General features: G+C 30.8%; 3 protein-coding genes across 3 annotated transcripts; 2 read left to right on the plus strand and 1 right to left on the minus strand.

Moving 5' to 3' along the window:
* The first annotated feature begins 2,496 nt into the window (after nucleotides 1-2,496).
* On the plus strand, nucleotides 2,497-19,146 carry LOC126776165 (uncharacterized). Its single transcript, XM_050498465.1, has 20 exons — nucleotides 2,497-2,657; nucleotides 3,513-3,616; nucleotides 3,788-3,955; nucleotides 4,038-4,198; nucleotides 4,272-4,496; nucleotides 4,718-4,850; nucleotides 4,969-5,149; nucleotides 5,744-5,875; nucleotides 5,975-6,219; nucleotides 6,660-6,748; nucleotides 8,862-8,944; nucleotides 9,028-9,134; nucleotides 9,221-9,391; nucleotides 9,671-9,852; nucleotides 10,948-11,187; nucleotides 14,041-14,173; nucleotides 15,340-15,517; nucleotides 16,910-17,050; nucleotides 18,381-18,571; nucleotides 18,656-19,146. The coding sequence occupies exons 1-20, from the start codon at nucleotides 2,587-2,589 to the stop codon at nucleotides 18,751-18,753; spliced, it is 3,033 nt and encodes a 1,010-aa protein (XP_050354422.1). The 5' UTR covers nucleotides 2,497-2,586; the 3' UTR covers nucleotides 18,754-19,146.
* On the minus strand, nucleotides 18,758-20,810 carry LOC126775869 (polyglutamine-binding protein 1). Its single transcript, XM_050498014.1, has one exon. It carries the CDS (start codon nucleotides 20,698-20,700, stop codon nucleotides 19,858-19,860), a length of 843 nt encoding a protein of 280 aa, XP_050353971.1. The 5' UTR covers nucleotides 20,701-20,810; the 3' UTR covers nucleotides 18,758-19,857.
* Nucleotides 20,811-22,159: 1,349 nt separating this feature from the next.
* On the plus strand, nucleotides 22,160-24,301 carry LOC126775866 (diphthine methyl ester synthase). Its single transcript, XM_050498010.1, has 5 exons — nucleotides 22,160-22,391; nucleotides 22,757-22,939; nucleotides 23,255-23,426; nucleotides 23,561-23,695; nucleotides 24,025-24,301. Exons 1-5 carry the CDS (start codon nucleotides 22,188-22,190, stop codon nucleotides 24,204-24,206), a joined length of 876 nt encoding a protein of 291 aa, XP_050353967.1. The 5' UTR covers nucleotides 22,160-22,187; the 3' UTR covers nucleotides 24,207-24,301.
* The last annotated feature ends 7 nt before the right edge of the window (nucleotides 24,302-24,308 follow it).

Here is a 24,308-nt window from a genome sequence, read left to right on the forward strand (position 1 = left end):
AAAAAAGTTTAATTTTCACCTTTATGACATAATTTACGAAAACATTAACCATTATCGGCGCGAGACTTATTGCTAACGATAATTCCTGACGTCAAAGACGGTAGACGGTATCTTAGTTCATTTTCGACACGAAATTTTTATTTACCATACAGAGCTGTGCAAATGATATGAGTTTTTGCCTGTGGTACCTGATGGTAAATGGTCACCACCAACAAAACATTGGCGCCGTTAAAAATATCAATGTTGGGTAAATTAATCATACCATGTATAATTAATGCACCATCATTCTTGGAAACTAAGATGTTTTATCCCTTGTGCCTGTAGTTTCACTAGCTCACTCAACCTTTTAACCGGAATACAACAATACTAACAATACTGTTTGCCGGGAGAAAATGTGATGAATATTCTGCCTCATTGGTCTAGTGGCTTGATGTAAGGCCGCAGTCCCGGAGGTCCAGGGTTCAATTCCCAGGGCGGGCCACTAAAAAAAAGTTATTGGGTTTTTCTGTCAGGAAATTCTCAGTAGCAGCCCGGAGTTTGGAAGCTGGTTCACTAACTGAAAGTGTGTTCACTCCCGTGCCTCGGAAAGCGTGTAAAGCCGTTGGTCCTGCGCCTGAACTCTTTCCGGTCGTGTCGGATTGCCGTCCCATTAGATTATGAGAGTTAGGGAATAGAGAGTGCACGTGTGTTTGCGCACACACTAATGCAGTATAATATCTCCTGCGTAGTTGGCTAATTGGCTCTCTTGAGATTAGCCGCCGTGACCGAAATCGGTCTGGAGGACATTGTTATGTGATGAATGTGTGGTCCCTACCCAGACGAACTTACACAAAACCTTACCACCACGTAAAATATATAAATGCATGAAGTAGAACTATCTACTAACCCCCAAGCAAATAAACCTAGTAGTTTAAGTCCGAGAGCTTGATATATTGTATTTTTTATAATTATTGAGAGCTTGATATATTGTATTTTTTATAATTATTTGTACCTATCAAAAATTAAGAAAACTAAATCAACCACTTTTATCTGTTAATATTACAATACAATTCAAATACTCTTTATTGCGCGCCAATGAATTTTAGACATACAATACAGACAAGAAATGTTTTATTTTATGCAAACGAGCAGGATGCTCGTGTTGGAAAGAGAATGCTACCGCATGAGGAGCAATCATGATTGTCCGCATTGAAAACGCTTGTTTTTCGAATATTATGCACGTGTTCTAGCATCACTTCGACATCTTGAAGTATCTATCTACTGTGTGAAGTAGTGTACTGTGATCTCCATAATCAATAACTTTTTTATTTTATTGTAATTGATCATTATTTATAACTATATCAAGTATTTAGTCATGAATGTTACGTTATCTGAGGTAGTACTACCCACACGCTCCTACATTGTTGCAGTTTATCAATATGAATAAAAATAGTCATTGATACTACTACTAAATTCAACTTAAATTGATATGGAATAGTTTGTTTTAACGATAAGTATCTTTTAAAGCCTAGTTAAGACTATAAAGTACATCGAACCCGCTCTAATTCGAGCGGGTACGACCCTTTCATATTTCCGTGCTGGACATTCCGCTTCATGGACAGAAGTAGGTTCCAGGCCTTCACGCCAATCGGAGTAAGCAAGAGCGACGGCTGCCTTCCTCTTTTCAGCCTCTAGAATCAGTTCCTGTAGGGCCAGCCTTTTCCTCTGGAGGTTTGCTTGCAGAAACAGCATATCCTGGGCAAGCCTCCAGCCTGTGCTGGGCAATATGCCGGTCTGCACGACAGTGGTGTGGTGAAACATTCGTCACTTCGCGTCCGAACTTAGACAGCTTGTTCTCCAAACAACCCGGTTCGGTCATTACCTGTGTACGTAGGAAAGTGACTCGTCAATTTCGTCTCTCGTCAACCCAGGTTGCGAACTCTGGCTGAGTAGCTCGAAGGACGCGTTTGCACGCCTTTTCATACCGTACTCACGTGTTACAAGCTGAAACAACTAGACCAGGGAGCAAATTCTACTAACATATTGTTATTTATCGCAATCAAATTGAAGCGTAATCGTTATTTAATTATCGACTATTGCCATAAAAGTTAACAATTACGTTTGATTTTGATATAACGGTATATGTTAAAATATTATCGATTCGGTTCTGAATCAATAATACAGATGATTCAAAGTTGGAATTGAATCGGGAACGTATCGTAATCGTTATATATTAGTAGAATTCGGCCCCTGAGTAGCAGTTAATACTTATATAGATATAAGATTGCCACGCATGCGTAAGGTTTTATACGGTAATATAAATGGAAATTTAAATTAAAATTTACGCATTAATAAAACAATGCTCTATTATTTCTGCTTATTATTTTACTCTCTTGGCTGATAAATTAGCTTTTATTCCTCGTTTATCATTTAATTAAAAATAGTTTAGTTGTAAATAAAAACAGTTTACCTATTAATTTAAAATTCTAGGATATAACTGAATAAGTAAACATATATTTTGTATTAAAATTTTGCATATAAGTTGAATGTCATCGCAATATAGATTTATTTCTTCAATAGCTACGAGAACAAACAGTCATACTCGTTATGTTTAACTTGATTAATTCAAAGACGAAATTTCCTCACTCCAGGAAGGATATTTATAACTGGAAATCCCCGTAAGTACAGAAGTTATACTGAAAGATATATACTTTTTATAGAACTATACGTCACCTATTTATAATATGTTTTAAAAAAGCGGAGTTACGCCTAGTGCTGAGATGGCATATAGCCGAGATGGCCTAGTGGCTAGAACACATGAATCTTAACCGATGATCGTGGGTTCAAACCCGGGCAAGCACCACTGAATTTTCACGTGCTTAATTTGTGTTTATAATTCATTTCGTGCTTAACGGTGACGGAAAAACATCGCGAGGAAACCTGCATGAGACTAATTTCATTGAAATTCCACCAACCCGCATTGGAGCTACGAGGTATGCGATATTATACAGTAGCACTATTTCCTGCTATCCCTAGCTAGGCTAGGAGCTAGCTTATAAGGCTATAGATTCCGAAGCTTTTTGTTCATACTGCTAAAAAAGTTTAGGGATTCTTTGTCAAAAAATCCTCAGTAGCCTGAAGTTTGAAAGTTAGCAGTGTTAATCCCGGTTTGGTTGCCTTGGAAAAAAAAGGCTTTTTGTCGGAAATTTATATTATTTCCCTCTCTGGGGTACATTAAGCAAAAAGCTTTCCGTATAATAAGAAAAATAATGTGTATTGTTTAAAAGTTGGTAGGTGTAACATTTTGATATAAAATTTTTAGAACTATTTAAAATTATGTTATTTATAAAATAGTTTTTTCGAGCAGAATTTTGGATAACATTTCATTACCACCTTCAGAGGCAGTACCTAACACATCTAGACATTTATGACGTCTATATATTATATATTTGTGTTACGTATTATCCTAGATTATCCTAAAAAGTCTTAATTCTTCAAAGAATTGTTATAAAATTTAAATCATATTTTTATAGATACGCAAATAAGGTGTACAACAGCATCTTGGACTTTGTAGGAAACACACCGCTTATCAAACTTAATAGAATCCCCAAAGACCATGGACTTTCTTGCGAAATCTGTAAGTCAAACACCTTAATGTCGAATAAAGTATTTTGATTTTGAGATAATTATATAATATCATATAGTAGAATATTCCTTTTTATCTAATTTATCGCTTGTTAGCAATGTATTGTTAAAGCGTAGTATGCGTATGTTAAACTAATATTTATATTTAACTATTTATTTCAAGATGCTAAATGTGAATTTATGAACCCGGGCGGCTCCGCCAAGGATCGGATAGCACTTGCGATGCTTAGAGATGCAGAACATGGAGGATATATTAATGAAGATACACAATTTGTTGAACCTACATCTGGAAATACAGGCATTAGTGTCGCTTTAAATGCTGCCTTGTTAGGTTAAGAAATACATGTTATATTCGTTTTAAATATTTCCTTCTTTTCTCAAACTGTTTTAATTTTTTTTGTACATTTGAATAGGTAAGAAATGTTACATCATAATGGGAGAAAAAAATTCTTCTGAAAAAATGAATACCATGCGATTATTAGGCGCTGAAGTAATAGTAACAAATAAATCACCTACGCTTTTGGCTAGGGAAATAAAAGACGCCCACCCAGACACTATAGTTATGTTGGATCAGGTAAGTGACAAAAACCTGGAACATATAATTTTTTAACCTGCGTACTTTTTAATTTTGTATAATTTTTTTATAGTTTGAAAATAATGTCAATCCAAAAATCCATTACGAAACTACTGGAATGGAGATTTTGGATGCTTTGGGTAAAGTAGATATGCTTGTATCAGGAGTCGGTACTGGGGGCACTTTAAGTGGAGCAGGACATAGAATTAAAGAGAAGTACCCTAAATGTGTTATTGTGGTCGCTGAACCTGACGGATCTACAATGTTCAATTCGGATGGCAAACAACATCCATTTTTGGTAAGGCTAAACTCATGTTGAAACAGTTTTTTTTAAATAAAGATTTTTTTATTGTGCATATCGATTTTATATAAAAAAGATTATACACAAACTAAATAAAATTGTGACTAACAGTTATACAGAGAATTATTAATAATAAATAATTTATAAGTATTTCCATAAATGGCTCATTAGTGATTTTTAGTATAAAAAAATATTGTAGGCGGATCATATATTTTTAGGTAGAAGGCATCGGAGGTTCAGTTGTTCCAATCGTAATGGATAAATCTATTGTTGAAGCCTACGAAGTTGTAACAGACGAAGAAAGCTTTTCAATGGCCAGGGAAGTTATTCAAAAGGAAGGGTTACTCTGCGGTAATGTAGCGATTATAACAAGTATCACTAAATAAAGCTAATTAATACAATACTTTTTTCAATTACTTACGTCGCTATCGTTCCCGGATAAGTAATACAAAATTATTGTTACGTTCAGGAGGAAGCAGTGGAGCAATAATTGCTGCAGCAATTAAAACAGCTCGCAAGCACAAGCTCGGTTCTGGACAACGCATTGTTGTAGTTCTACCAGATGGAATACGGAATTATATGTCTAAGTTCGTCAGTGACCAATGGATGGAATCACATCTATTTATGGACCCACCTGAACATACTATGAGGTAGATCACTACTATAATATATAATAGATTCAACCTGATTATAATTTCTTGTTTTAATTTATTTATCAAATAGAGCTATGAATGCCGTAAATATTTATTCAAAACCTTAAAGTGTGTGTCGTTATACTGAAAGAAGTATTTATGTCACGGCAGATATATATACAGTAAAAGCATTCGTAATTTTAATTTCCTATATAAACCAATCAAATCCAAAAGTTCGACGTATTACGAATGAAATCTCTTAGGGTCTCATTTAAAATCTTAAACATTTCAATTGCCTATGTTGCTAAATAAACAAAAAATATTTTTATTTGGGAATGAAAAGTAATGCAAATGTTAACGATTATAAAAAATAACACAAAGTTTTTTCGACGATTTTATGCAGGTATTATTTTTTTTAGTGGTTTTTACTTTGATTTTAATAAATGTAATACATTAATACATTGAAAAGGGTAAAAAAATGTTTGAGTTTGATGACAACTGAAAACAAGCTATGGTACCTAACAGTAGTTCACTCATCAAAAAGTAATGAATAATGAAATTACATATATATTTTTTTATTATTCTTATATTATTATTCTTTTTTATTTTCAGGTGGTGGACAGATCCAATCACTAACTTAATTTTAAATCACACTTATCCTATTATAGCCGAAACCTACACTTGCTCAGAAGCATTGACAGAAATGAAGCAGGAGAATATAGCTATTGTAGTTAATAGCAAAGGGTAAGACATAAAACTTTAGTTACACGTAATTTATAGTATTCAATTACAACTACGCTACTTAATAAATTGCAAGAAAAAGCTACTAATGTTATTTTTTAGATGGTTCGTAGGTGCGGTTTCCAAGGATAATTTCCGAAACTTAGCTACAAATCCAACGAAATTACCATGCCAAAAGTCAGAAGACTTTAATTTTAAAGATCCAGTAACCGACCACTTGATAAAAGATTGCTATAAATTGGCAAAGAATGGAAAGAAAGGAATGCCAACAATAGGCCTCCTATCCCGTATGTTAGATATAACTCAGTTTGTAGTCATCGGTCGGAATATCTATGAATCCGAAGAAGGTATATAAATAAAACTGATATATTACTTTCAATGTTTTATGATATTACGTTAAAAAAATAATTGATAAAAATAAAGAACACAACTTTGTGCAATCTTCAGGCATAAAGAAAGGTCATACTAACAGTATTAATCAATTTGAAATGAAGTTAATTTTATTTAAAGACTATATTTATAAAAAGCCAACAATAATATTTAATATTTCATAATTATAGCATTTAGGTCAGTTCATGTTATGTTAAAATGGCTAACTTATATAAAGTGCTATTGAAATGCTATATGTTTGCAACCCTCTTTGCGTACAATAAGTTAAAACCTGCCCAATCACACTACTGAGTTAACAACTCTCATTCAATCTAACTTATTCAAACAAGGCTGGTTATTATTATTATAGAAACAATTAGTAATATTTTTGTTTAGTTCAGTCCGCTTTATTTTTCAGTTCCGTTTAAACCCGAGTGTGTGGCTACAGGTGATGATATCCTCAATTATATATTTTCATCCAGCTATGAGGATCAGAGTCATACAAAGTGAACTTATGGTATCGAATGAGGATAAAATGAAATGCACATAATAAATTATTTAGCACAAACTTGTTATTCATTTATTTTCTTATATTAATATTATATTTATTAAGTTCTAAGTGTACGTGTGTAAATAATTCAATTGTATTGTACGTTATACGTATATGTTTTACTAATTACGGGATTACGACATTTATAAAGAGATACTGGTGAAGAGATAAAACAAAGTATAAAAATGAATTATGAGTTTTGGATTAGGTAATACTTGGTTTTGTAAATCGTAGTTCATTTTAAAAAAAAAACAAAATAGTCTATGTTTTTGATTAAAAATGCATGTATAACATGTACAATTCGCCCAAATCTTTAAATGAATAGCAAGTTCTATTTCTGATTAAATCACTTTCATTAAGTTATCAATTATCTCAAGATAAGAGTTATACTTCACTTTTTATGATTTGATCATGTTCAGATTAGATTTAATTCACATTTATAACTGATTACCAAATACGACGCTTAAATTATGATTCGAGATAATACATAATATATCTTATCAAGTCAAAGGACGATAGCTATTAATATTAACGAAGCAGGTCAATTTTTTCAGACAAAAATATAAGTTTTTTTAAACATCACTCATATCAAGATCACTAGTAACAATATATATCAAATGCTACCAATTAAATTACAGTAAATTAATACGACATTGTCTAGTGAGACATGTAATGAATTCTTGATGAGATAGAACACGTAATAGCATAAAATACGCTAATTAGTATCTACTGTATACACACATGAAATATTCAAGTAATGTCATCTTTACTAAGATTTGTTGATTACAAATTACAATATCAAATATATACCTACATATCAATATACACGATTATAATATTGATATTTAGTTGATGTGTTCATCTACTGAAAGATTTATCTACTTAGAGAGATGATTGGGCCGTACTAACTAAAATGATGTATTAACTGAATATTGAGTTTTCATATAGACAATTAACATAGCTTTTATTTACTCTTATAATTTCATAACAAAGTTACATCAATTTTGCGGGTTTTAGACCTGTCTAAGTAGGTAATATAGACCACCCCACTTATTAATATTGTTGTGTATATACAAATGTACAAAAACATAAGCTCTTAAGCGCATTTTGCAAAACACCAAGAATTACTGAGCCTTTAGGTAAATTTAGTTCAAAAATAAGCAATTTTAAGGCATGTTTTTAAAGGATCGTTTTTATGTGGAAAAAGTAACTTGTAAAATATTTAAGCAAACTTTTTTATAATGATTGATACTTTTTTCTGAAACATAAATTACGTCTAAACAATATACATTTTATTCTAATTTGAGATCCATTAAAGTTTTTGGGCTATGAATATTTACTTTGATGACGAGCCCTAAAAATATGACTAATGGGCATGAATATCTGAGTTATTTTTTCTTATTCGATTTATATAATTGTAAAGGCTTAATCGTTAAAAGAAAAGGTCAGTAATTAAAAAGTGGACAATAATTTAAACTTAAAAGGATCAAATAATATTATTATTCCAAATTTTAATGAGCCACTTAGTCGAATGTTTGTCTATAACTACATACCTACAGGTTCCTTCAAGTTAAACTATTGACATTTATTTGACGTTTCCTTTATCAACCCTATAAGACCCTATATACCTACCTATAGCCCAAAATTAAAAGTTATTTTTTTGTGAATAAAAATGTGTCATGTCATATTTTGTTTTTATTCGTTAATTTAGTCTGTTTTACATACCTATAAGTAATACAAAGTCTAGGTATTATATTAACAATAAGGCTATTTAAGGTTATAAATAGTTATAATAGTAGCGACTAAACACTATCTCATATCTCTCACATCACTTCAACAGAGTTCAGTGGCTCAGTAATCAGTTCAGTTTAGTCAGTGCAATCCATTAAACGTGTGTAAATTGACGTTTAGGCCACTGTAAGCCAATAGTTACGGACGCGTGTTATTTTTAACTAAAAATTACTGAAAGGTAAGCCTTTATAAAATAATCGAACTTTATTTAATATGTCTTAGGATATTTAAATTAAAAGAATTACAAACCAAATGTTTCAGTTTTTAAATTATAAATAGAGGCTCGTAAAGCACGTGAAAATGGAAAACGGTACATCGAAGTTTTTTAACCTCAAGGAATTTCCTCATATTGTTAGAGCTTTGTAAGTATATTGTATTATTTTATTATAACTGTATTCAAAACTTAACTGTAAGTCATGTAAATTTTATTAATTAAAACTTTTAGGGACAGAAATCTAAAGATACAGGAGAATGTATTAAATGTTATTGGTAACACTCCATTGGTTAGGCTATCGAAAATACCTAAGCAAGAAGGTATCCAATGTGAAATGTGTAAGTGGAATTGTTTTTTCTATGTTTATTTTAAAAAGGTGTAACAGTTCTAAACTATATGTTGCTATTATTTAAATGTATTTCAGATGCAAAATGTGAATATTTGAACCCTGGTGGTTCAGTGAAAGATCGAATTGCATATAGAATGGTATTGGATGCTGAACAGAGGGGTATACTGATACCTGGTAAATCTGTGATTATAGAACCAACATCAGGAAACACTGGAATAGGCTTAGCCCTTGCTTCTGCTGTGAAAGGTAATGTTGTTGACTTTAAAGTGGTATATAAAGTTTCTTGAAAACTTTAACCATAATTATGGTTTTAAAAAACAATTAAAATTAAGAATTTAGTTTTTTTTGTATTCAATAAATAATTTCTATTAAATTAAATATTTTAAGTTCTAAATAAATATTCATTCATATTCTATGCAGTATTAAATAAAGAAAAAAATTGTATTATTGCTAAACAAAATCAATTAATATTTTTTTATGAAGTTATTTATTTTAATTTAAAAAAATATATTCACTTCTTGTTAGGCTATAGATGCATCATCGTATTACCAGAAAAGATGTCAGATGAAAAAGTTAATACTCTGCAAGCACTTGGTGCAGAAATCATCCGAACACCCACAGAGGCTGCATCTGACTCACCAGACAGCAATATAAGTGTTGCCCAGCGTTTATCAAAAGAGATTCCTAATGCTGTACTTTTGGATCAGGTAAGAAACATATATTTTTAAACCTACCATTATAGTTAAAAAACTAAATTGATGCAAGTTTTTAATACCGATACTGAGAAAAAGTTATATCAATATTTCACATGTATTATGTATATATCAATATTTCTTCTATTAGTTATATCAATATTTATAATGTATAATTTATTTTGTAATTTTTAGCTGAACCAACTAGATATTTTTGCTAGGGAATATTATTAAATTCTATTTAAATAAATGAAATTAAAGTAAAATTTCAAAATTACCACCATATTTAAAGTTAATATAGCTTGCAAGTAACCCAGAAAATCAACCATTTTAATTTTTGTTTGTCCAGGGTTATTTTTAAATAATTTAATAATTAGACTATTGTAACTCGCTATTCAAAATTATTATTTAGTGTTCATTCTGTGTTATTGTGTGTCAAGTTTTCTAGATAAAACATATCTTGCATATATATATAATGACTGCTTCGTTGGTCTAGTAACTAGATGTAAGGCCACAGATCCGGAGGTCATTGGTTCAATTTCTAGGTCAGGCCAATAAAAAGTTATTAGGTTTTCTGTCAGAAAATTCTCAGTAGCAGCACGGAGTTTGGAAGTTGGAAATTTGTACACTCCCGTGTCTCAGAAGCACGTAAAGCCGTTGGTCCTGCGCCTACAGCAATCTGTGACGACCAGATAATTCGATGGATTATGAGAGCTAGAGAATCTGGTCATATAGAGTGCACTATAATATCTCCAGCGCAGTTGGCTAATCTCTCGTGAGATTGGCCGCCGTGGCTGAAATCGGTTTGGAGGATATTATTATTATATATATAATGTTAATTCCTCTAACCTTGCTCACTTATTAACATATCATGACGTTTGACATTGATTTTTAATGCATGTAATAAGAGATATAATTATTAATAATATTATATATAGACAAATTTAAAGTAGAATATTTTTATCATACTAAATAAAATAATTTCTAGGTAATTATTAATAAATTCCATGCAAAACCTTATTATAGTCTACGCATTTTACCTAGTACACATAAAAATAAAGAATTGAAAATTTGATATTTATTAGATAATTGAATTTTATCTTTACACAGTATAACAATCCATGCAACCCACTTGCACATTATGATGGAACAGCTGAAGAGATCCTCTGGTCTCTGGATGACAATGTAGATATGGTAGTAATTGGTGCGGGAACATGCGGCACAGTTTCTGGCATTGGTCATAAAATTAAAGAGAGATGCCCCAAATGTATTGTAGTGGGTGTAGACCCTCATGGATCTATACTTGCACAGCCTGAAGAACTTAACAAATCTGATGTTCAAATGTATGAGGTAAGAAGACATTTTAAATTATTGTTATTTAAAAAAAAAAGTACAATAACCTTTTTATTTATGGAATTTTACAAGTAAAAAAAAATTGGCACATCTAGTGCCTAATATTATCAGTTGATAATATATAATAAAATAATTAATATAGTTCATGATTGTTTTTTTATCTATGATTTCCTACTTAAATTATCATTAAAAAGAATTAATTGTAATGATATTGTACTGGATAAAAAGATTATAATATTTTTCCGCTCTTTTCAACCATAGTAAACTAATAAATACAATCAAGAAAATCTTGACATGACTATGATTTACTTTAGATTTTTTTTAAACACTATTTATAAATTTAACACATATATTTTTAGATTACATAATTTATTCGTCGTTCGGATTTTCTTTATTAATACTAATATTTTGAATTTATTTGACTGTTTCTTATCTAAAGATAGGCAATTATTAATCGAAAGATTTAACACATACTGCCCAATTGCAGTGATCATCACTCTTTTCATGATAATTACGATAAATACTTATGTAACAAATGACGTTTTGTCGAAATAATAATTCAAAAAAAAAAAATACTTATTGCGAATGAATGTTAATTCTATAACGTGCTAACAATCATTACGTTTTCAATATAACAATTTACAACAGCTATTTCCGCATCGCATAATCTTGACTGACGACATATTTGAATATTGATTTTCGGTTACGTAAAGCAAATAATCGTAATATTTAACTGTCAAACAAACATTATGGATCGCATCAGACATTATCAGATTCAATAGTGATTTACTTCTCCGTTAGCCATTTGCTTAACACCACTAGCGTATTTTACTTAATTATTTATATCGCTATTCAAATATTGTTGAAAGTATTAGAAATGTTTCAAACTAGTTCAAATGTAGTAAATCGTCTTTGAGGTCTTCTTAATATCTTTGATTAGGATCTTTATTATTTGACTTTTTTTTTCACACAAAAGGTGGCTATGTATTAATCCGTCCGACCGTTATTGACAAACGAATTATAGCTACTTTTTAAGAACTTTCATTGGAAATAAAATATAAATATGTATGTATTGTAATGTCAGTACATATTCTGTTATGTTACTTTCGGAACATCAATATGTTGCTGTATTTCGATTTGTAGGATCTATACCGGATATCTCCATAGTAATGAATACGTATATAGTGCATTAAGAGATAAACAAGTCTAAAGGCTAATAGCGATTGTAATGCAGAAAGTCATATTATTAAACCAAAAAGGGTCAACATGACACCAAAGTGTCATGTTAACATGACACAACAAAGGGTCACTTAGCGCGTTGTAGTCTCATATAACATTTTACCATGCATAATATGTAATTCCTAAATATAATAAGCATTCTGGAACTAGCATTTTTTTTATAGCAATATTTTTTTATATAGAATAGGAAAGCGGACGATCATATGGGCCACCTGATGGTAAGTGGTCACCAACGTCCATAGACATTGGCATTGTAAGAAATGTTAACCATCGCTTACATCACCAATGCGCCACCAACCTTGGGAACTAAGATGTTATGTCCCTTGTGCCTACAATTACACTGGCTCACTCACCCTTCAAACCGGAACACAACGATATCAAGTACTGCTGTTTTGCGGTAGAATATCTGATGTGTGGGTGGTACCTACCCAGGCGAACTGCATACATACGATAAATTTACCTACTAGACGTTTTATAATAAGTGCATTAAACCTACTAACGTTCAAAGATTTACATTTTGTATCATAAGTACGACAAATTTAAAATTAATGAATACGAAGATCTTGATATTTTATTTGCTGTTTATTATTATAACGGCTTAGAACGCAACGCACGTAAAATAAATACTTAATAAAAATCAAACTAATAAATATATTAAAATTAATATTTACAAAACTGCGATTACGATTATTAGTAATTTTATACACGCGGTCCAAACGATTGTCCTGTGGCCTGAAACAAAAATGCGTTTTTCCAGGACAGACAATTGTACCTATGTTAATAAACTTGAAAATTAAAACTTTATCTAAATCTAAAATTTGAGTCAATTCGTTAGACATACACGAACTAAATATACATATATACTAGAATACATATAGTTATGTATACATATACATTTAGTTATAATACATAAGCGGCATAGTCGACGTGACATCAATTGGTCCCTCCACTATAGTTAACCTTAATTATTAGCTTATGTATTTGAAAAAAAAAACGATAGCTACACTTTGATAAACTCTTGAGATAAACAATATTGTCCACGCTCCCGTATCTCGCTTCTTTATTGCATAATTAATGTTTTTCTTACACGAGTGTGTTTGATATCAAACTGTACCAATAACATAAAACGATTACAACAAAAAGTTAAAAAGTTACCAAAACAACATTGCTTTATCGACTCATTAACGAAACATTAAATATGTTTTGCATAAACTTTTTCGTTCCAATAATTAAAAAAATGTCTATATCTTTCATTTACGAAAATTAGTGTTTCTTTTAAATTATAATACTTACGTATGAATAATAAGGAAGATATCGTAAACTAGCATGTAAAAATGTGTGTAACACGTATCTCTTCCAACCACCAGTGGAATGGTGGAATAAAGTCCAAACCTTCATATGAGGAGAGCAAGACTGCCTAGCAGTCTACTAGCAGATTAAAACTAGAAAAGATATAAAAGGCCTATAAAACCTCTAGGCTGTATGGTAATAGACTTGAGTCAATGCTATAAGAGATAAGAAACAATACAATAAAAATGAAGGCTTTATTAATATACATAATATATATATATATATATATATTATATTAATAAAATAATATGTTATGCTTAGGTGGAGGGAATTGGCTACGATTTTTTGCCGCGTTCCCTGGACAGGAAAGTCATAGACAAATGGGTTAAGACGGAAGACAGCTCGTCATTACAAATGTCCCGGAGACTTATTAAAGAAGAAGGATTACTCTGTGGTATGTTAATTATAATAAGTTATCAAGTTTAGTTGACTTTTGTTCTTTATTTAATCTGTTGCTCTACTACATGCTCAATCAATTGGTGGTTGCAAGATTTGATCCACACATAGATACTAAGAACGTGATGTTTGTTAATTATTGACGTTTATTAATAATAATAAACATACTCTAATAAAACTCAACGTTCAACGTTTTTAAAGAAATATAAAAATAAGTTTTCATATCGCGCAACAATCTGTATATGATTGAAAAAATATATGACATTGAAAATCATGAGTCATAATATAATCAATAATTTATATTCCAGTGCTATGTGCCTACTGGTACGAATGTGTTGTTTACGATTACACAAGGAAATGGATGAAACAATATACTACGTTGTTGCTATTGATTGTTGCTTACTTAACTTGTATAGCGTTTAGTTAAGATAACTAACACGATGATCGTGGGTTCAAACCCGGGCAAGCACCACTGAATTTTCATGTGCTTAATTTGTGATTATAATTCATCTCGTGCTTTACGGTGAAGGAAAACACCGTGAGGAAACCTGCATGTGTCTAATTTCACTGAAATTCTGCCACATGTGTATTCCACCAACCCGCATTGGAGCAGCGTGGTGGAATAAGCTCCAAACCTTCTCCTCAAAATGAGGAGAGGAGGCCTTTAGCCCAGCAGTGGGATATTCACAGGCTGTTTCGGATCGGATAGCGTTTAGTTGTTGCGGACTGGTAACAATTTAGTGATACAACATTACAAATACAACAGTACAAAGAATCTCACAATAAGCATTTATTTAGGGAACAGTATTACTAAATTTTCATGTCAACAGTAACTCAATGTAACATACCTCAAGAATGAATGCTCATGTATTATGGAAATGGAATGACAATTATCTTAACTTTAACGAAAAGCTTTTTTTTTATTATTAACATAAGAAACATATGCATGAGATTATGTATAAAATTAATGTTATTATAATAGTTACAAAAACCGAATATGATTCGAGTGAGCCCTTGTGAAATTTTATCAAAATCAAAATTACCTCATACGTTTTAACTTGATCAATGTTGTGGTAAAATAAGTACAACGACAATGAATCGATTGGTTTGGTCGGTGTGTTTAACACTTAGAGATTAAAATTAAACTTATGTTTTATTCGAAAGGTGGCAGTAGTGGTGCCGTGATGTGGGCAGCTGTGCAAGTCGCGAAGACCTTGAAGGCAGGACAGAAATGCGTTGTCCTATTACCGGACAACATTCGTAATTATATGACAAAATTCATCTCAGACCAATGGATGGAAACGAGAAACTTCAAACCTTACCCCACTAATGACAAATTGTGGTACGTGAAAATTAATATTTAACTTTTTTCTGATACGTATTATTGGCGGAGTATTTGAACGATTCGATTAAAACTAGAAAAGATATAAAAGACCTATAAAACCTCTAGGCTGTATGGTAATAGACTTGAGTCAATGCAAGAGATAAGAAACAATACAATAAAAATGAAGGCTTTATTAATATACATAATATATATATAATATTTTTCAATGTTATAATTATTACATACTTGTTTGGTATCCAGTTTCAATAAAAAGCCATTTATGTGGGAGATATATATAATAGGAGATATACAGTACGTGTATATCAACAAACATTGGTGCAATATTCCGCCCATAAACCTATGGCATAGCACGGAGGTAAATCTGGCTTCCTTAGCTCGATCATCCAAACCATACTTGACTTCAGAACGACAACATTCGAATCTATCAAATAATATAAACTAGCTACTAGACTTGACTGACATAGCACGTGCATTATGTAATAAATACATTATATACTTGACGATACTATGTTAATACAGTGAGAAATTAAATTATAGGACTTTATCTAAATATTTAATTAATTTCTTAATCCAATCGCTGACCTCTATGTTGAAATATATTGAACTTTTGACATAGTAAGATAAGTTAGCATATAACAACATAATCAAGAAAATTTATTTTATCGACGTATTAGATACATACGTCACCGAATGAAATAATCCCGCAATACTTGGAAATGTTTTTGTTTAATAATATATCAATCGATGTAATAACAAAACTGTTAATAACTTTTTTTGAATGATTTTTCTTATCTCACGTTACGCTCCAGACACTTGAATGAGATCTAGACCCAAAAATGTATAACACTTCGAGCATCACGACACTTTGCTATAGTATTTGTATTGCAGTATGGCTGAATCTAATACATTTTAGGTACACTTGAACCTAAAAAACTGACTTCTGTCAACAGAAATTGTAAAATATTAAAAATATACAAACTATTAAAAATATATACAATAATCGTTTTACAATTGTTTTGCATTAGTTTTTTTTTATAGAATAGGAAGGCGGACGAGCATATGGGCCACCTGATGGTAAGTGGTCACCAACGCCCATAGACATTGGCATTGTAAGAAATCTTAACCATCGCTTGCATCACCAATGCGCCACCAACCTTGGGAACTAAGATGTTATGTCCCTTGTGCCTGTAATTAAACTGTCTCACTCACCCTTCAAACCGGAACACAACAATACCAAGTACTGTCGTTTTGCGGTCTGATGAGTGGGTGGTACCTACCCAGACGAGCTTGCACAAAACTCAGAAAAAAATGATATAATTAGTAAATGTATATTGATTTAAAATTCAATAATTATAAATTTTTTGCTTCTATCGACTAAACAAATTGCAGGTGGTGGAACAAAGTACTTACTGAAAACGAAGATCTTATTCAGGCAACTAAAAGTTTATCACAAAACAGCTCAATCAGTGAAGCTATCGTAACATTGAGGGAGAGTAAAGCACCGGTTGTCAACATTGTGGATGATAAAGGGTATGTTACACATTTACATTTTTTTAAAGTTATAATTTAAAAGTATACTATAAATTGAGCTAAGTATAGTTTAATTAGACAGTTTAAGCGGATTGCCGCTTATAATGCTTTTAGGATATTTTCAAGCTGCATTTTTAATCGGCGGCGATTTTTTGTAGCGTCAGAAAAAATGTTATATTAAAAATTGAAAAAAAAATAGATTATATTAAATTTATTATTAATTAAAAATACTATTTCTGTACAAGATTTCAAAAAAAACAAGTTAATAAAATATTATATATTTTTTTCTGACACTACGAACCATTGCTGAGTAAACAGTAACGCAGTTTGACAAGATCACGTGCTTATTGCATTTTGAATAGTGGTCTGGAAGTTAGCGTTGCATTTACTCCCGACCAAATCTTTAATGCGTCAGCTGACGGTCTTCCCGTCGCTACCCAGGCAGCTGACGATTGTTTTCGTATTTTCAAATAATTTAACCAATAACAAAGTTAAATTTCATCCGGCGTACAATAACTTTTTTTTATCTTTTTTTTACCACTTTCGCACCCTCCCACAGCCACCACCACCCACCGCGGGTGCGTCAGCTGACGCTTGTTCACTTATTAGTCATTCGAGTTCTATTGAAAGTTATGGCAATCGATCGGCTTAAAACCACTACCCAAAATGCAACGCTACCTCTTGGATCACTATAATATGTATATATAGTTCAATGCAAGAAGCCGCGCCCGACTATTATAGCTTACATTGCAAACTTGCCCTGCAACGATTAGAAAAAAAAATGCGACGCGTTATTGTTGATCGAACTATCTATAATAATATTTTCAGGAGTTAAAGATAACTTAAAGTTCCTAAACATATTTTTTAGATTTAAAATTCTTGACCATAGAGCGACATGACATTAATGTCATTGAAATAAAAAAATAATAAATATGTAAAAAGTTACAAACACAAACCTCAAGATAGCTGTTTTGATTTTATTCCGCGTTATTACTAAAATGCGCGCTTAGATAACTACAAAATTTTGTATGAAATAAACTAATGTTGTTCTTGCTTGTGCTATTAATGCTATTCATATACTTAGTTATTGTATTTCTTGATCAAATAACGGAAAAATAAATACAATTCTTCAAGGCAGCATGTAACATTAAATATGAACAACAATACTATATTTGAAAAACAGTTTAAAATTTCGTATTTATTATATTCGAAATACTAAATCGAAAAAGTGTTAGTGCAATGTTCTAATCAAAAATATATTGTTTATAATTATATTTTGCATGTATATAATTAGTATAAATTTCAAGTAGACAATACTTTATTTTTTCAGATCATTAACAGGAATTTTCACAGCAGACAATGCTAGGAAGAGGTTGGCAAACTTATCGGGCAGTGTTGTAGAAGGTCTAGAAAAATTCACTGTAAAAAAATTCTATAAAATTAATCTCTCAAATAGTTCCACACTAGCTGCTGTATCCAGAATGCTTGATATTGCTCCATATGTGGTGGTTGTCAAAACAGGTATGCCAAATCAAATTTATTTTAGTTCTTGTGTAGAATCAATAACATGTAATAAGCTCCTTAAAACATTTGTTTTTTTTTCAGACACATCAAGTAATATCCAGAAACCAATCGGTGTAATAACTTCTGATGATCTTTTGACATACATCACCAACAAAGGCAATCAGTTGAATGGAAAATAAAGTCTTCCTTAGTTTATTTGCAGAAAACGTAATATATTTTATAAGACAATATTATTTAATCAAATATATTCACAAAATATATGTTAACCTTTACTTTATTGGACTCAAATGTAGATTCAAAGAATAAAAGAAATACATATTTGTATTCTCTAAGGCTCAAATGTACTATATCTCAATATGACAAATAATATTTATACACTTTGTAACGAAAATGGAATAGAAATAGTTTTATGACTGCCAACTGTACTTAATATTCAATGACGAAAAAATTAATAGACAATTTACTAAAGCATTTACCACCTCATTCCATAGTGCATCAAATAAACATTTATGTTAAATTCGACTTAAGTAACCTTACAAATTAATCAATAAAACTGTTGTAATACATTTATATATATTTTGTATTAATTAATAAAATTAGTGATTTAATTTGACTAAATTATTATTTATCCTGCTATAGCCAAGTATGACATTGAACTTTTGTTAAGTTAATACAAAGATGGCTATAAAGTCACTAAAATATGATAATGTGAAACACAAAATATACTATTTACAAAACACAACATAATAAACAAGTTTTACTACTAGACATTTTTAATAAAAAAAATATTATAATAAAATCAGTGCACGATTGGGATCATAATAATTTAGTAAACTAGGCTTCAAACCTTGCATTATGGTATGAGGCATTTGCCAGGAGTCCCATTGAACTACAAGTAAATAAATATAAAAAAACATTTAATGCATTGCAAAGAAAATATCAAAGATCAGGGTTTTATTTATTTATAATTAAATGCAAAATTATTACATTATCTTATAAGCAACCTATAGTTATCCTAATTAGGATTTAATTCTGTTAAGTAAAATTAAATGGCAATCGCCTAAAAGAAAACTTGCCATAATTTTTTGTTATTTATGTAATGTGGTTTGCCTCACATATTTGAAAATATTTAAAGAATACAACACTTATTTTAACTGTTTAAAATTATTTTAATATGTGTGTCCATTTACATATTTATGTTAAATAACACACTAAAAAACTTAAAAAATAAAAATAGACTGCATCTCTTTTATTTAAAAAAAAAATGATGTCATTTAGAAAAGTTATGGAGAAGGTGGTGGAGAAATTTGCTTAGCATTAGCAGCAAGAATCGCTCCAGGGGCTGGATAAGGCCTCATTTGGTATAATGATCCAGAAGCAGTCGAATCAACTCCAGTTTTAGCGTGAGCGTCTAAACCTGCCGTCCAGTTGCCTCTAGGAATATCAGAATATGCAGCAGGGTCCATTGGGTCTAAGTCATTGTCTCTCACTCTATGTCTCCTTTTGTCTCTATGGTGTACCATTTCCCTGTCTCGCTCTTTATGCTCTTTTCTTTTCTCTTTGTAATGTTGTTGCGGTACCTCTTGATCAGATGCCTCACTGCTATCATCACTCTCATCCCCTTCTCTCAATAATCGCTCTTCGCGTAAATGGGCAGCACATTCACTCGGCACGGCTCGAGGATGTGTAGGCGGTAACCAAGAAACTATGTTGTTATGAACATTCCAGAAATAACAATGACCAGTTCCTTCGTCATATACTTCTTCCCAGCCAGGTGGCAATGGCCATAGTTCTAATACTTTTCTCTTTAATTCCAAATATTTTTCACTCGGTGTAACTTTTCCTTGTTTCCATGTTTTAACACAAAATTTTGAACATTCGTGATAAATATTACTTTTGTTAGGACATCCTTTGTGGCCTCTTATAGGATCAACATTTACACCTTCGATTCCTTCCCAAAAATGTTCCTTGGAACTTATTTCATCAGGTTTATTATCATAATCTTCTGCAATAATTTCTTCATTTACTTGAGTCTGAGGAGACTCACTTAACACGTCCTTGTTTGTGTTTGGTCTTATTAAGCCTCGTTTTGCTAGACGAGCAGCAAGTGCAGGTGGTAACGGCATGTTTACTATCTTCTTTATCTATTTTTTATAGAAGCTTATATATCTTTTTATTTTGAAATCATAAATGTATAAGCACAAAAACTTTAGTAAGTTGTTGACATTTGCCAATGGCAGGCATAGGCATAGACTTAGATTAGATATATAGGTTATATATATAGGTTATAGACATATTTTTTTTGTCAACATGGCAAAGAATGTACAGCATTAGACGTTTTTTAACATTTAACTAAAAATACGGTAATTCGTATTGTACCCCTACTAATTAGCTATTGTTTTACTACTAATTAACTATTGTTTAACAATATCTATATATTAATATTTTATTTAAAAATAATAATGTAGCAACAAACACTTAGTGAATTTATTTTTTAATTTTATTCTTAGTTTTGATTAATATATTTTTTGTTTTTAAATAACTTAAAGGTGACGACGATAACGCAATCAAAAAATATTTATAAGCTGAAATTTTTATGCATCTGTATAAAGTAGTACTGTCATAAAAACAAAATCTTCATGTCATCATTTATGTCTAATCTGCACTACACCGAATAATCTCATATCATATGTGTCATCTATTTTATTATTTTATACGTGACATTGGCAAAATATTTTGCGCTCAAATAGCGTAGATTGTAGACAGAGAAACTAATAGACGCAATGACAATTTCCTTCTCACTTACACAACGAACGATAATTATAAAGAGAACGAAAATTACGTTACAAATGGCTTAGACTGAGACTGAGAGATAGAATTATCAAATCTTTTGTCCCTTATCGCGTAACCAGTTTTAGTGTTGCTACTTGAGTAGCGAAACAAATTTGACAATTGGTGCGTTCATTGTTTGCTTATTTTTATGTTAGAAAACGATTCTAATCTAGTGAAAAGATAAAGAAAGATAATCCTTATATCATATCGAAGGTTATACAATGGTGCATTGTCGTATTATTTCATCTTAAAGCAATAGCAAGAAGAAAATTGCCATAAATTAGACTGCGCATCAAGTGGTTAACATAGAAATATATGTGGCAACCATTCTTTATTAATAATTTAATTGAGTAGTTTAGATTTCAACATCTGAGGAGAATGCTAATTCATTACCATATAAAGATGCTAAAGTACTATTGACAACGGAAACAAAAATAAACAAAGCAAATGGTTTTTGGGTATAGTTGGAAAACAAAAAAATATTTTAAGCAAAAAAATATGTATAATAAATATTAAAAAGTAAAATTTAATAACCTCATTTTGTTTTAATTAACACCTGAAAATTATTCATCTCCCAAAACAGGGACTGCAGTTACTATGGTATTTACATTTTGACATTTTACGCACACATTGACAAACTATCTTTGTCTCAATCGCGGTTTCACGGCCCCTTGGTCTATTTTTTTCTCTGTCTACGGCTTTAAGTTATTGTGTTATCAGTAACGTCAATGTCATTGTAGTATCAAATGATTAGCTATCTAGGTACGGGTTTACTATACACATGTCAATAGAATTGGAACACAACACAATACTAACCTCAGAGATTTTTAATTATATTTTCGTTCACAATATGTTTTACTTAATCGGGTTAGGTCTAGGTGATGCAAAGGATATAACTGTAAAAGGTTTGGAGATTATACAAAAATGTGATAAAGTTTTATTAGAGGGTTATACTTCTATATTGACTGTAGGAAAGGAAGTTTTGGTGAGTTTAAGGTTTTTATTGAGTGTGCTGTGCACTAGCCTGCAATATGACAATAATTACCACCTCTTCTCAATGATGACACAGTAATATAATTATTATAGTTACAGAATTGCTTCTAAAATTGAATTTTTGTTCTTATTAGGTCTCTGTTTGTCTAAATAAAGCATGAAATTAATTAAAGTTATCAAAATACACGGTTTGGCTATTTTAACTACAATTAATCAAATCATCAAACATTGAAATAAAGACAATTAAAATGCTTAAAAAGAATGATGCCTTTATGAGTTTAATTACTTGTAATTATACAAAAATAAACATTCAAAACTTGACTACCTTATCTTATTTAAAATATACTTATCCCTCAGGAAAAGTTTTATGGTAGACCATTGATTGTAGCAGATCGGGAACTCTGCGAAAGCAATATTGATGATATTTTGAAAGAAGCAAAAGAAAAAGACATAGCTCTTTTGGTAGTTGGTGATCCTTTAGGTGCCACAACACACACAGACATGCTGCTTCGTGCTAAAGAATTTGAAGTTGAAACACAGGTACAATAGAATTTAATAATATAATTAATTAATGGTTTCATCTCTTAATCATTACTGCTTTGTCATTGTGGACTATGGTGATATTAAATAATCTTTACCCTTTCTCAATAAATCTAATGTTATCTTATGTATTAGTGCAAATCAATTGTATAAATCAGTTGATCCAATAGAGATAATTACATTCGAACAAACTCTTCATCTTTATTATATTATTAGTAATATTAAAATATGAGGTACAAAAAGACAATTCAATTTTTTTATATTTGTTTTAATATTAATTTTCAAAGAATTATGTCTCTTCTCTTTTGATTTAAGATTGTTCATAATGCATCGATTATGAATGCTGTAAGCTGCTGTGGACTACAACTATATAGTTTTGGTGAAACTGTTTCAATTCCCTATTGGACAGAGACTTGGAAGCCAGATAGTTTTTTTGAAAAAATACTTGAAAATTACAAGAGAAATTTGCACACACTTTGCCTTTTAGGTATATAAGTAATGAGAAAAATTTAAAAGGCTTATATGTAGGATAGTGGGATTTTGTTTTATAATGAAGAAATCATTATTATTTTTTATTTTACAATTGTCATGTTAAATATTTGTGAATAACTTTTATTTTAGATATTAAAGTAAAGGAGCCTACAGAAGAATCATTAACAAAGAAGATACGCCAATATATGGATCCAAAGTTCATGTCTGTCAATGAAGCAGCCACACAGATAGTCCAAATAATTAATAACCTTCCTCATAAAGCTGGTAAGTTTTTCTATGATAAGTAACATACTTTTTTGAGATAAGCAATTAACAACTATACAATAATTTAGTATTCATTGTGTATAATTAAAATTATTTATTTGATATTCTATTTGTCTCTGTTGTCTCTGTTAAATTTGTTTTTGTATAAATAAAATATTCTAAAATGTAAACAGATAAATAAGGAATAATTTGATTGTTACATTAACAAAGTTGACAACAAAAACCAACATTCATTGCATTTAAATTTGTGAACTGTAGTTAATGTATTCTGTTACAATTTTATTCGTCATACAATTTATAAAAAAGGAAATGTTATATTTTATTTACAGATATAACAGTTAACAGTCTGGCAATTGGCTTGTCAAGAGTTGGATCGCTCGATCAAAATATTATGGCAATGACTTTAGAAAAGATGCAACAAGTAGAACTTGGTCCACCTTTACACAGCCTTGTCATTCCAGCTCCTAACTTGCATCCACTCGAACTCGATTACCTTGCTCAATTTAGATAATTTGCTGCATGTACAGATTAGTGTACATTAAAAGAAAATGTATGTTTAATCATATATTTATTTGGCTATGAATGCCAAAATTACTGACAACAACATAACTGT

Source organism: Nymphalis io, chromosome 19 (genome assembly GCF_905147045.1).
Source record: "Nymphalis io chromosome 19, ilAglIoxx1.1, whole genome shotgun sequence".
NCBI lineage: Eukaryota > Metazoa > Arthropoda > Insecta > Lepidoptera > Nymphalidae > Nymphalis > Nymphalis io.

Coding starts and splice junctions, on each gene's coding strand:
- LOC126776165 (XM_050498465.1), top strand. CDS start 2,587: ATGTTTAACTTGATTAATTCAAAGACGAAATTTCCTCACTCCAGGAAG. Junction 9,392..9,670: donor CCTTGCTTCTGCTGTGAAAG/GTAATGTTGTTG, acceptor ACTTCTTGTTAG/GCTATAGATGCATCATCGTA. Junction 17,051..18,380: donor AACATTGTGGATGATAAAGG/GTATGTTACACA, acceptor TTATTTTTTCAG/ATCATTAACAGGAATTTTCA.
- LOC126775869 (XM_050498014.1), bottom strand. CDS start 20,700: ATGCCGTTACCACCTGCACTTGCTGCTCGTCTAGCAAAACGAGGCTTA.
- LOC126775866 (XM_050498010.1), top strand. CDS start 22,188: ATGTCAATAGAATTGGAACACAACACAATACTAACCTCAGAGATTTTT. Junction 22,392..22,756: donor CTGTAGGAAAGGAAGTTTTG/GTGAGTTTAAGG, acceptor CTTATCCCTCAG/GAAAAGTTTTATGGTAGACC. Junction 23,696..24,024: donor TAACCTTCCTCATAAAGCTG/GTAAGTTTTTCT, acceptor TTTTATTTACAG/ATATAACAGTTAACAGTCTG.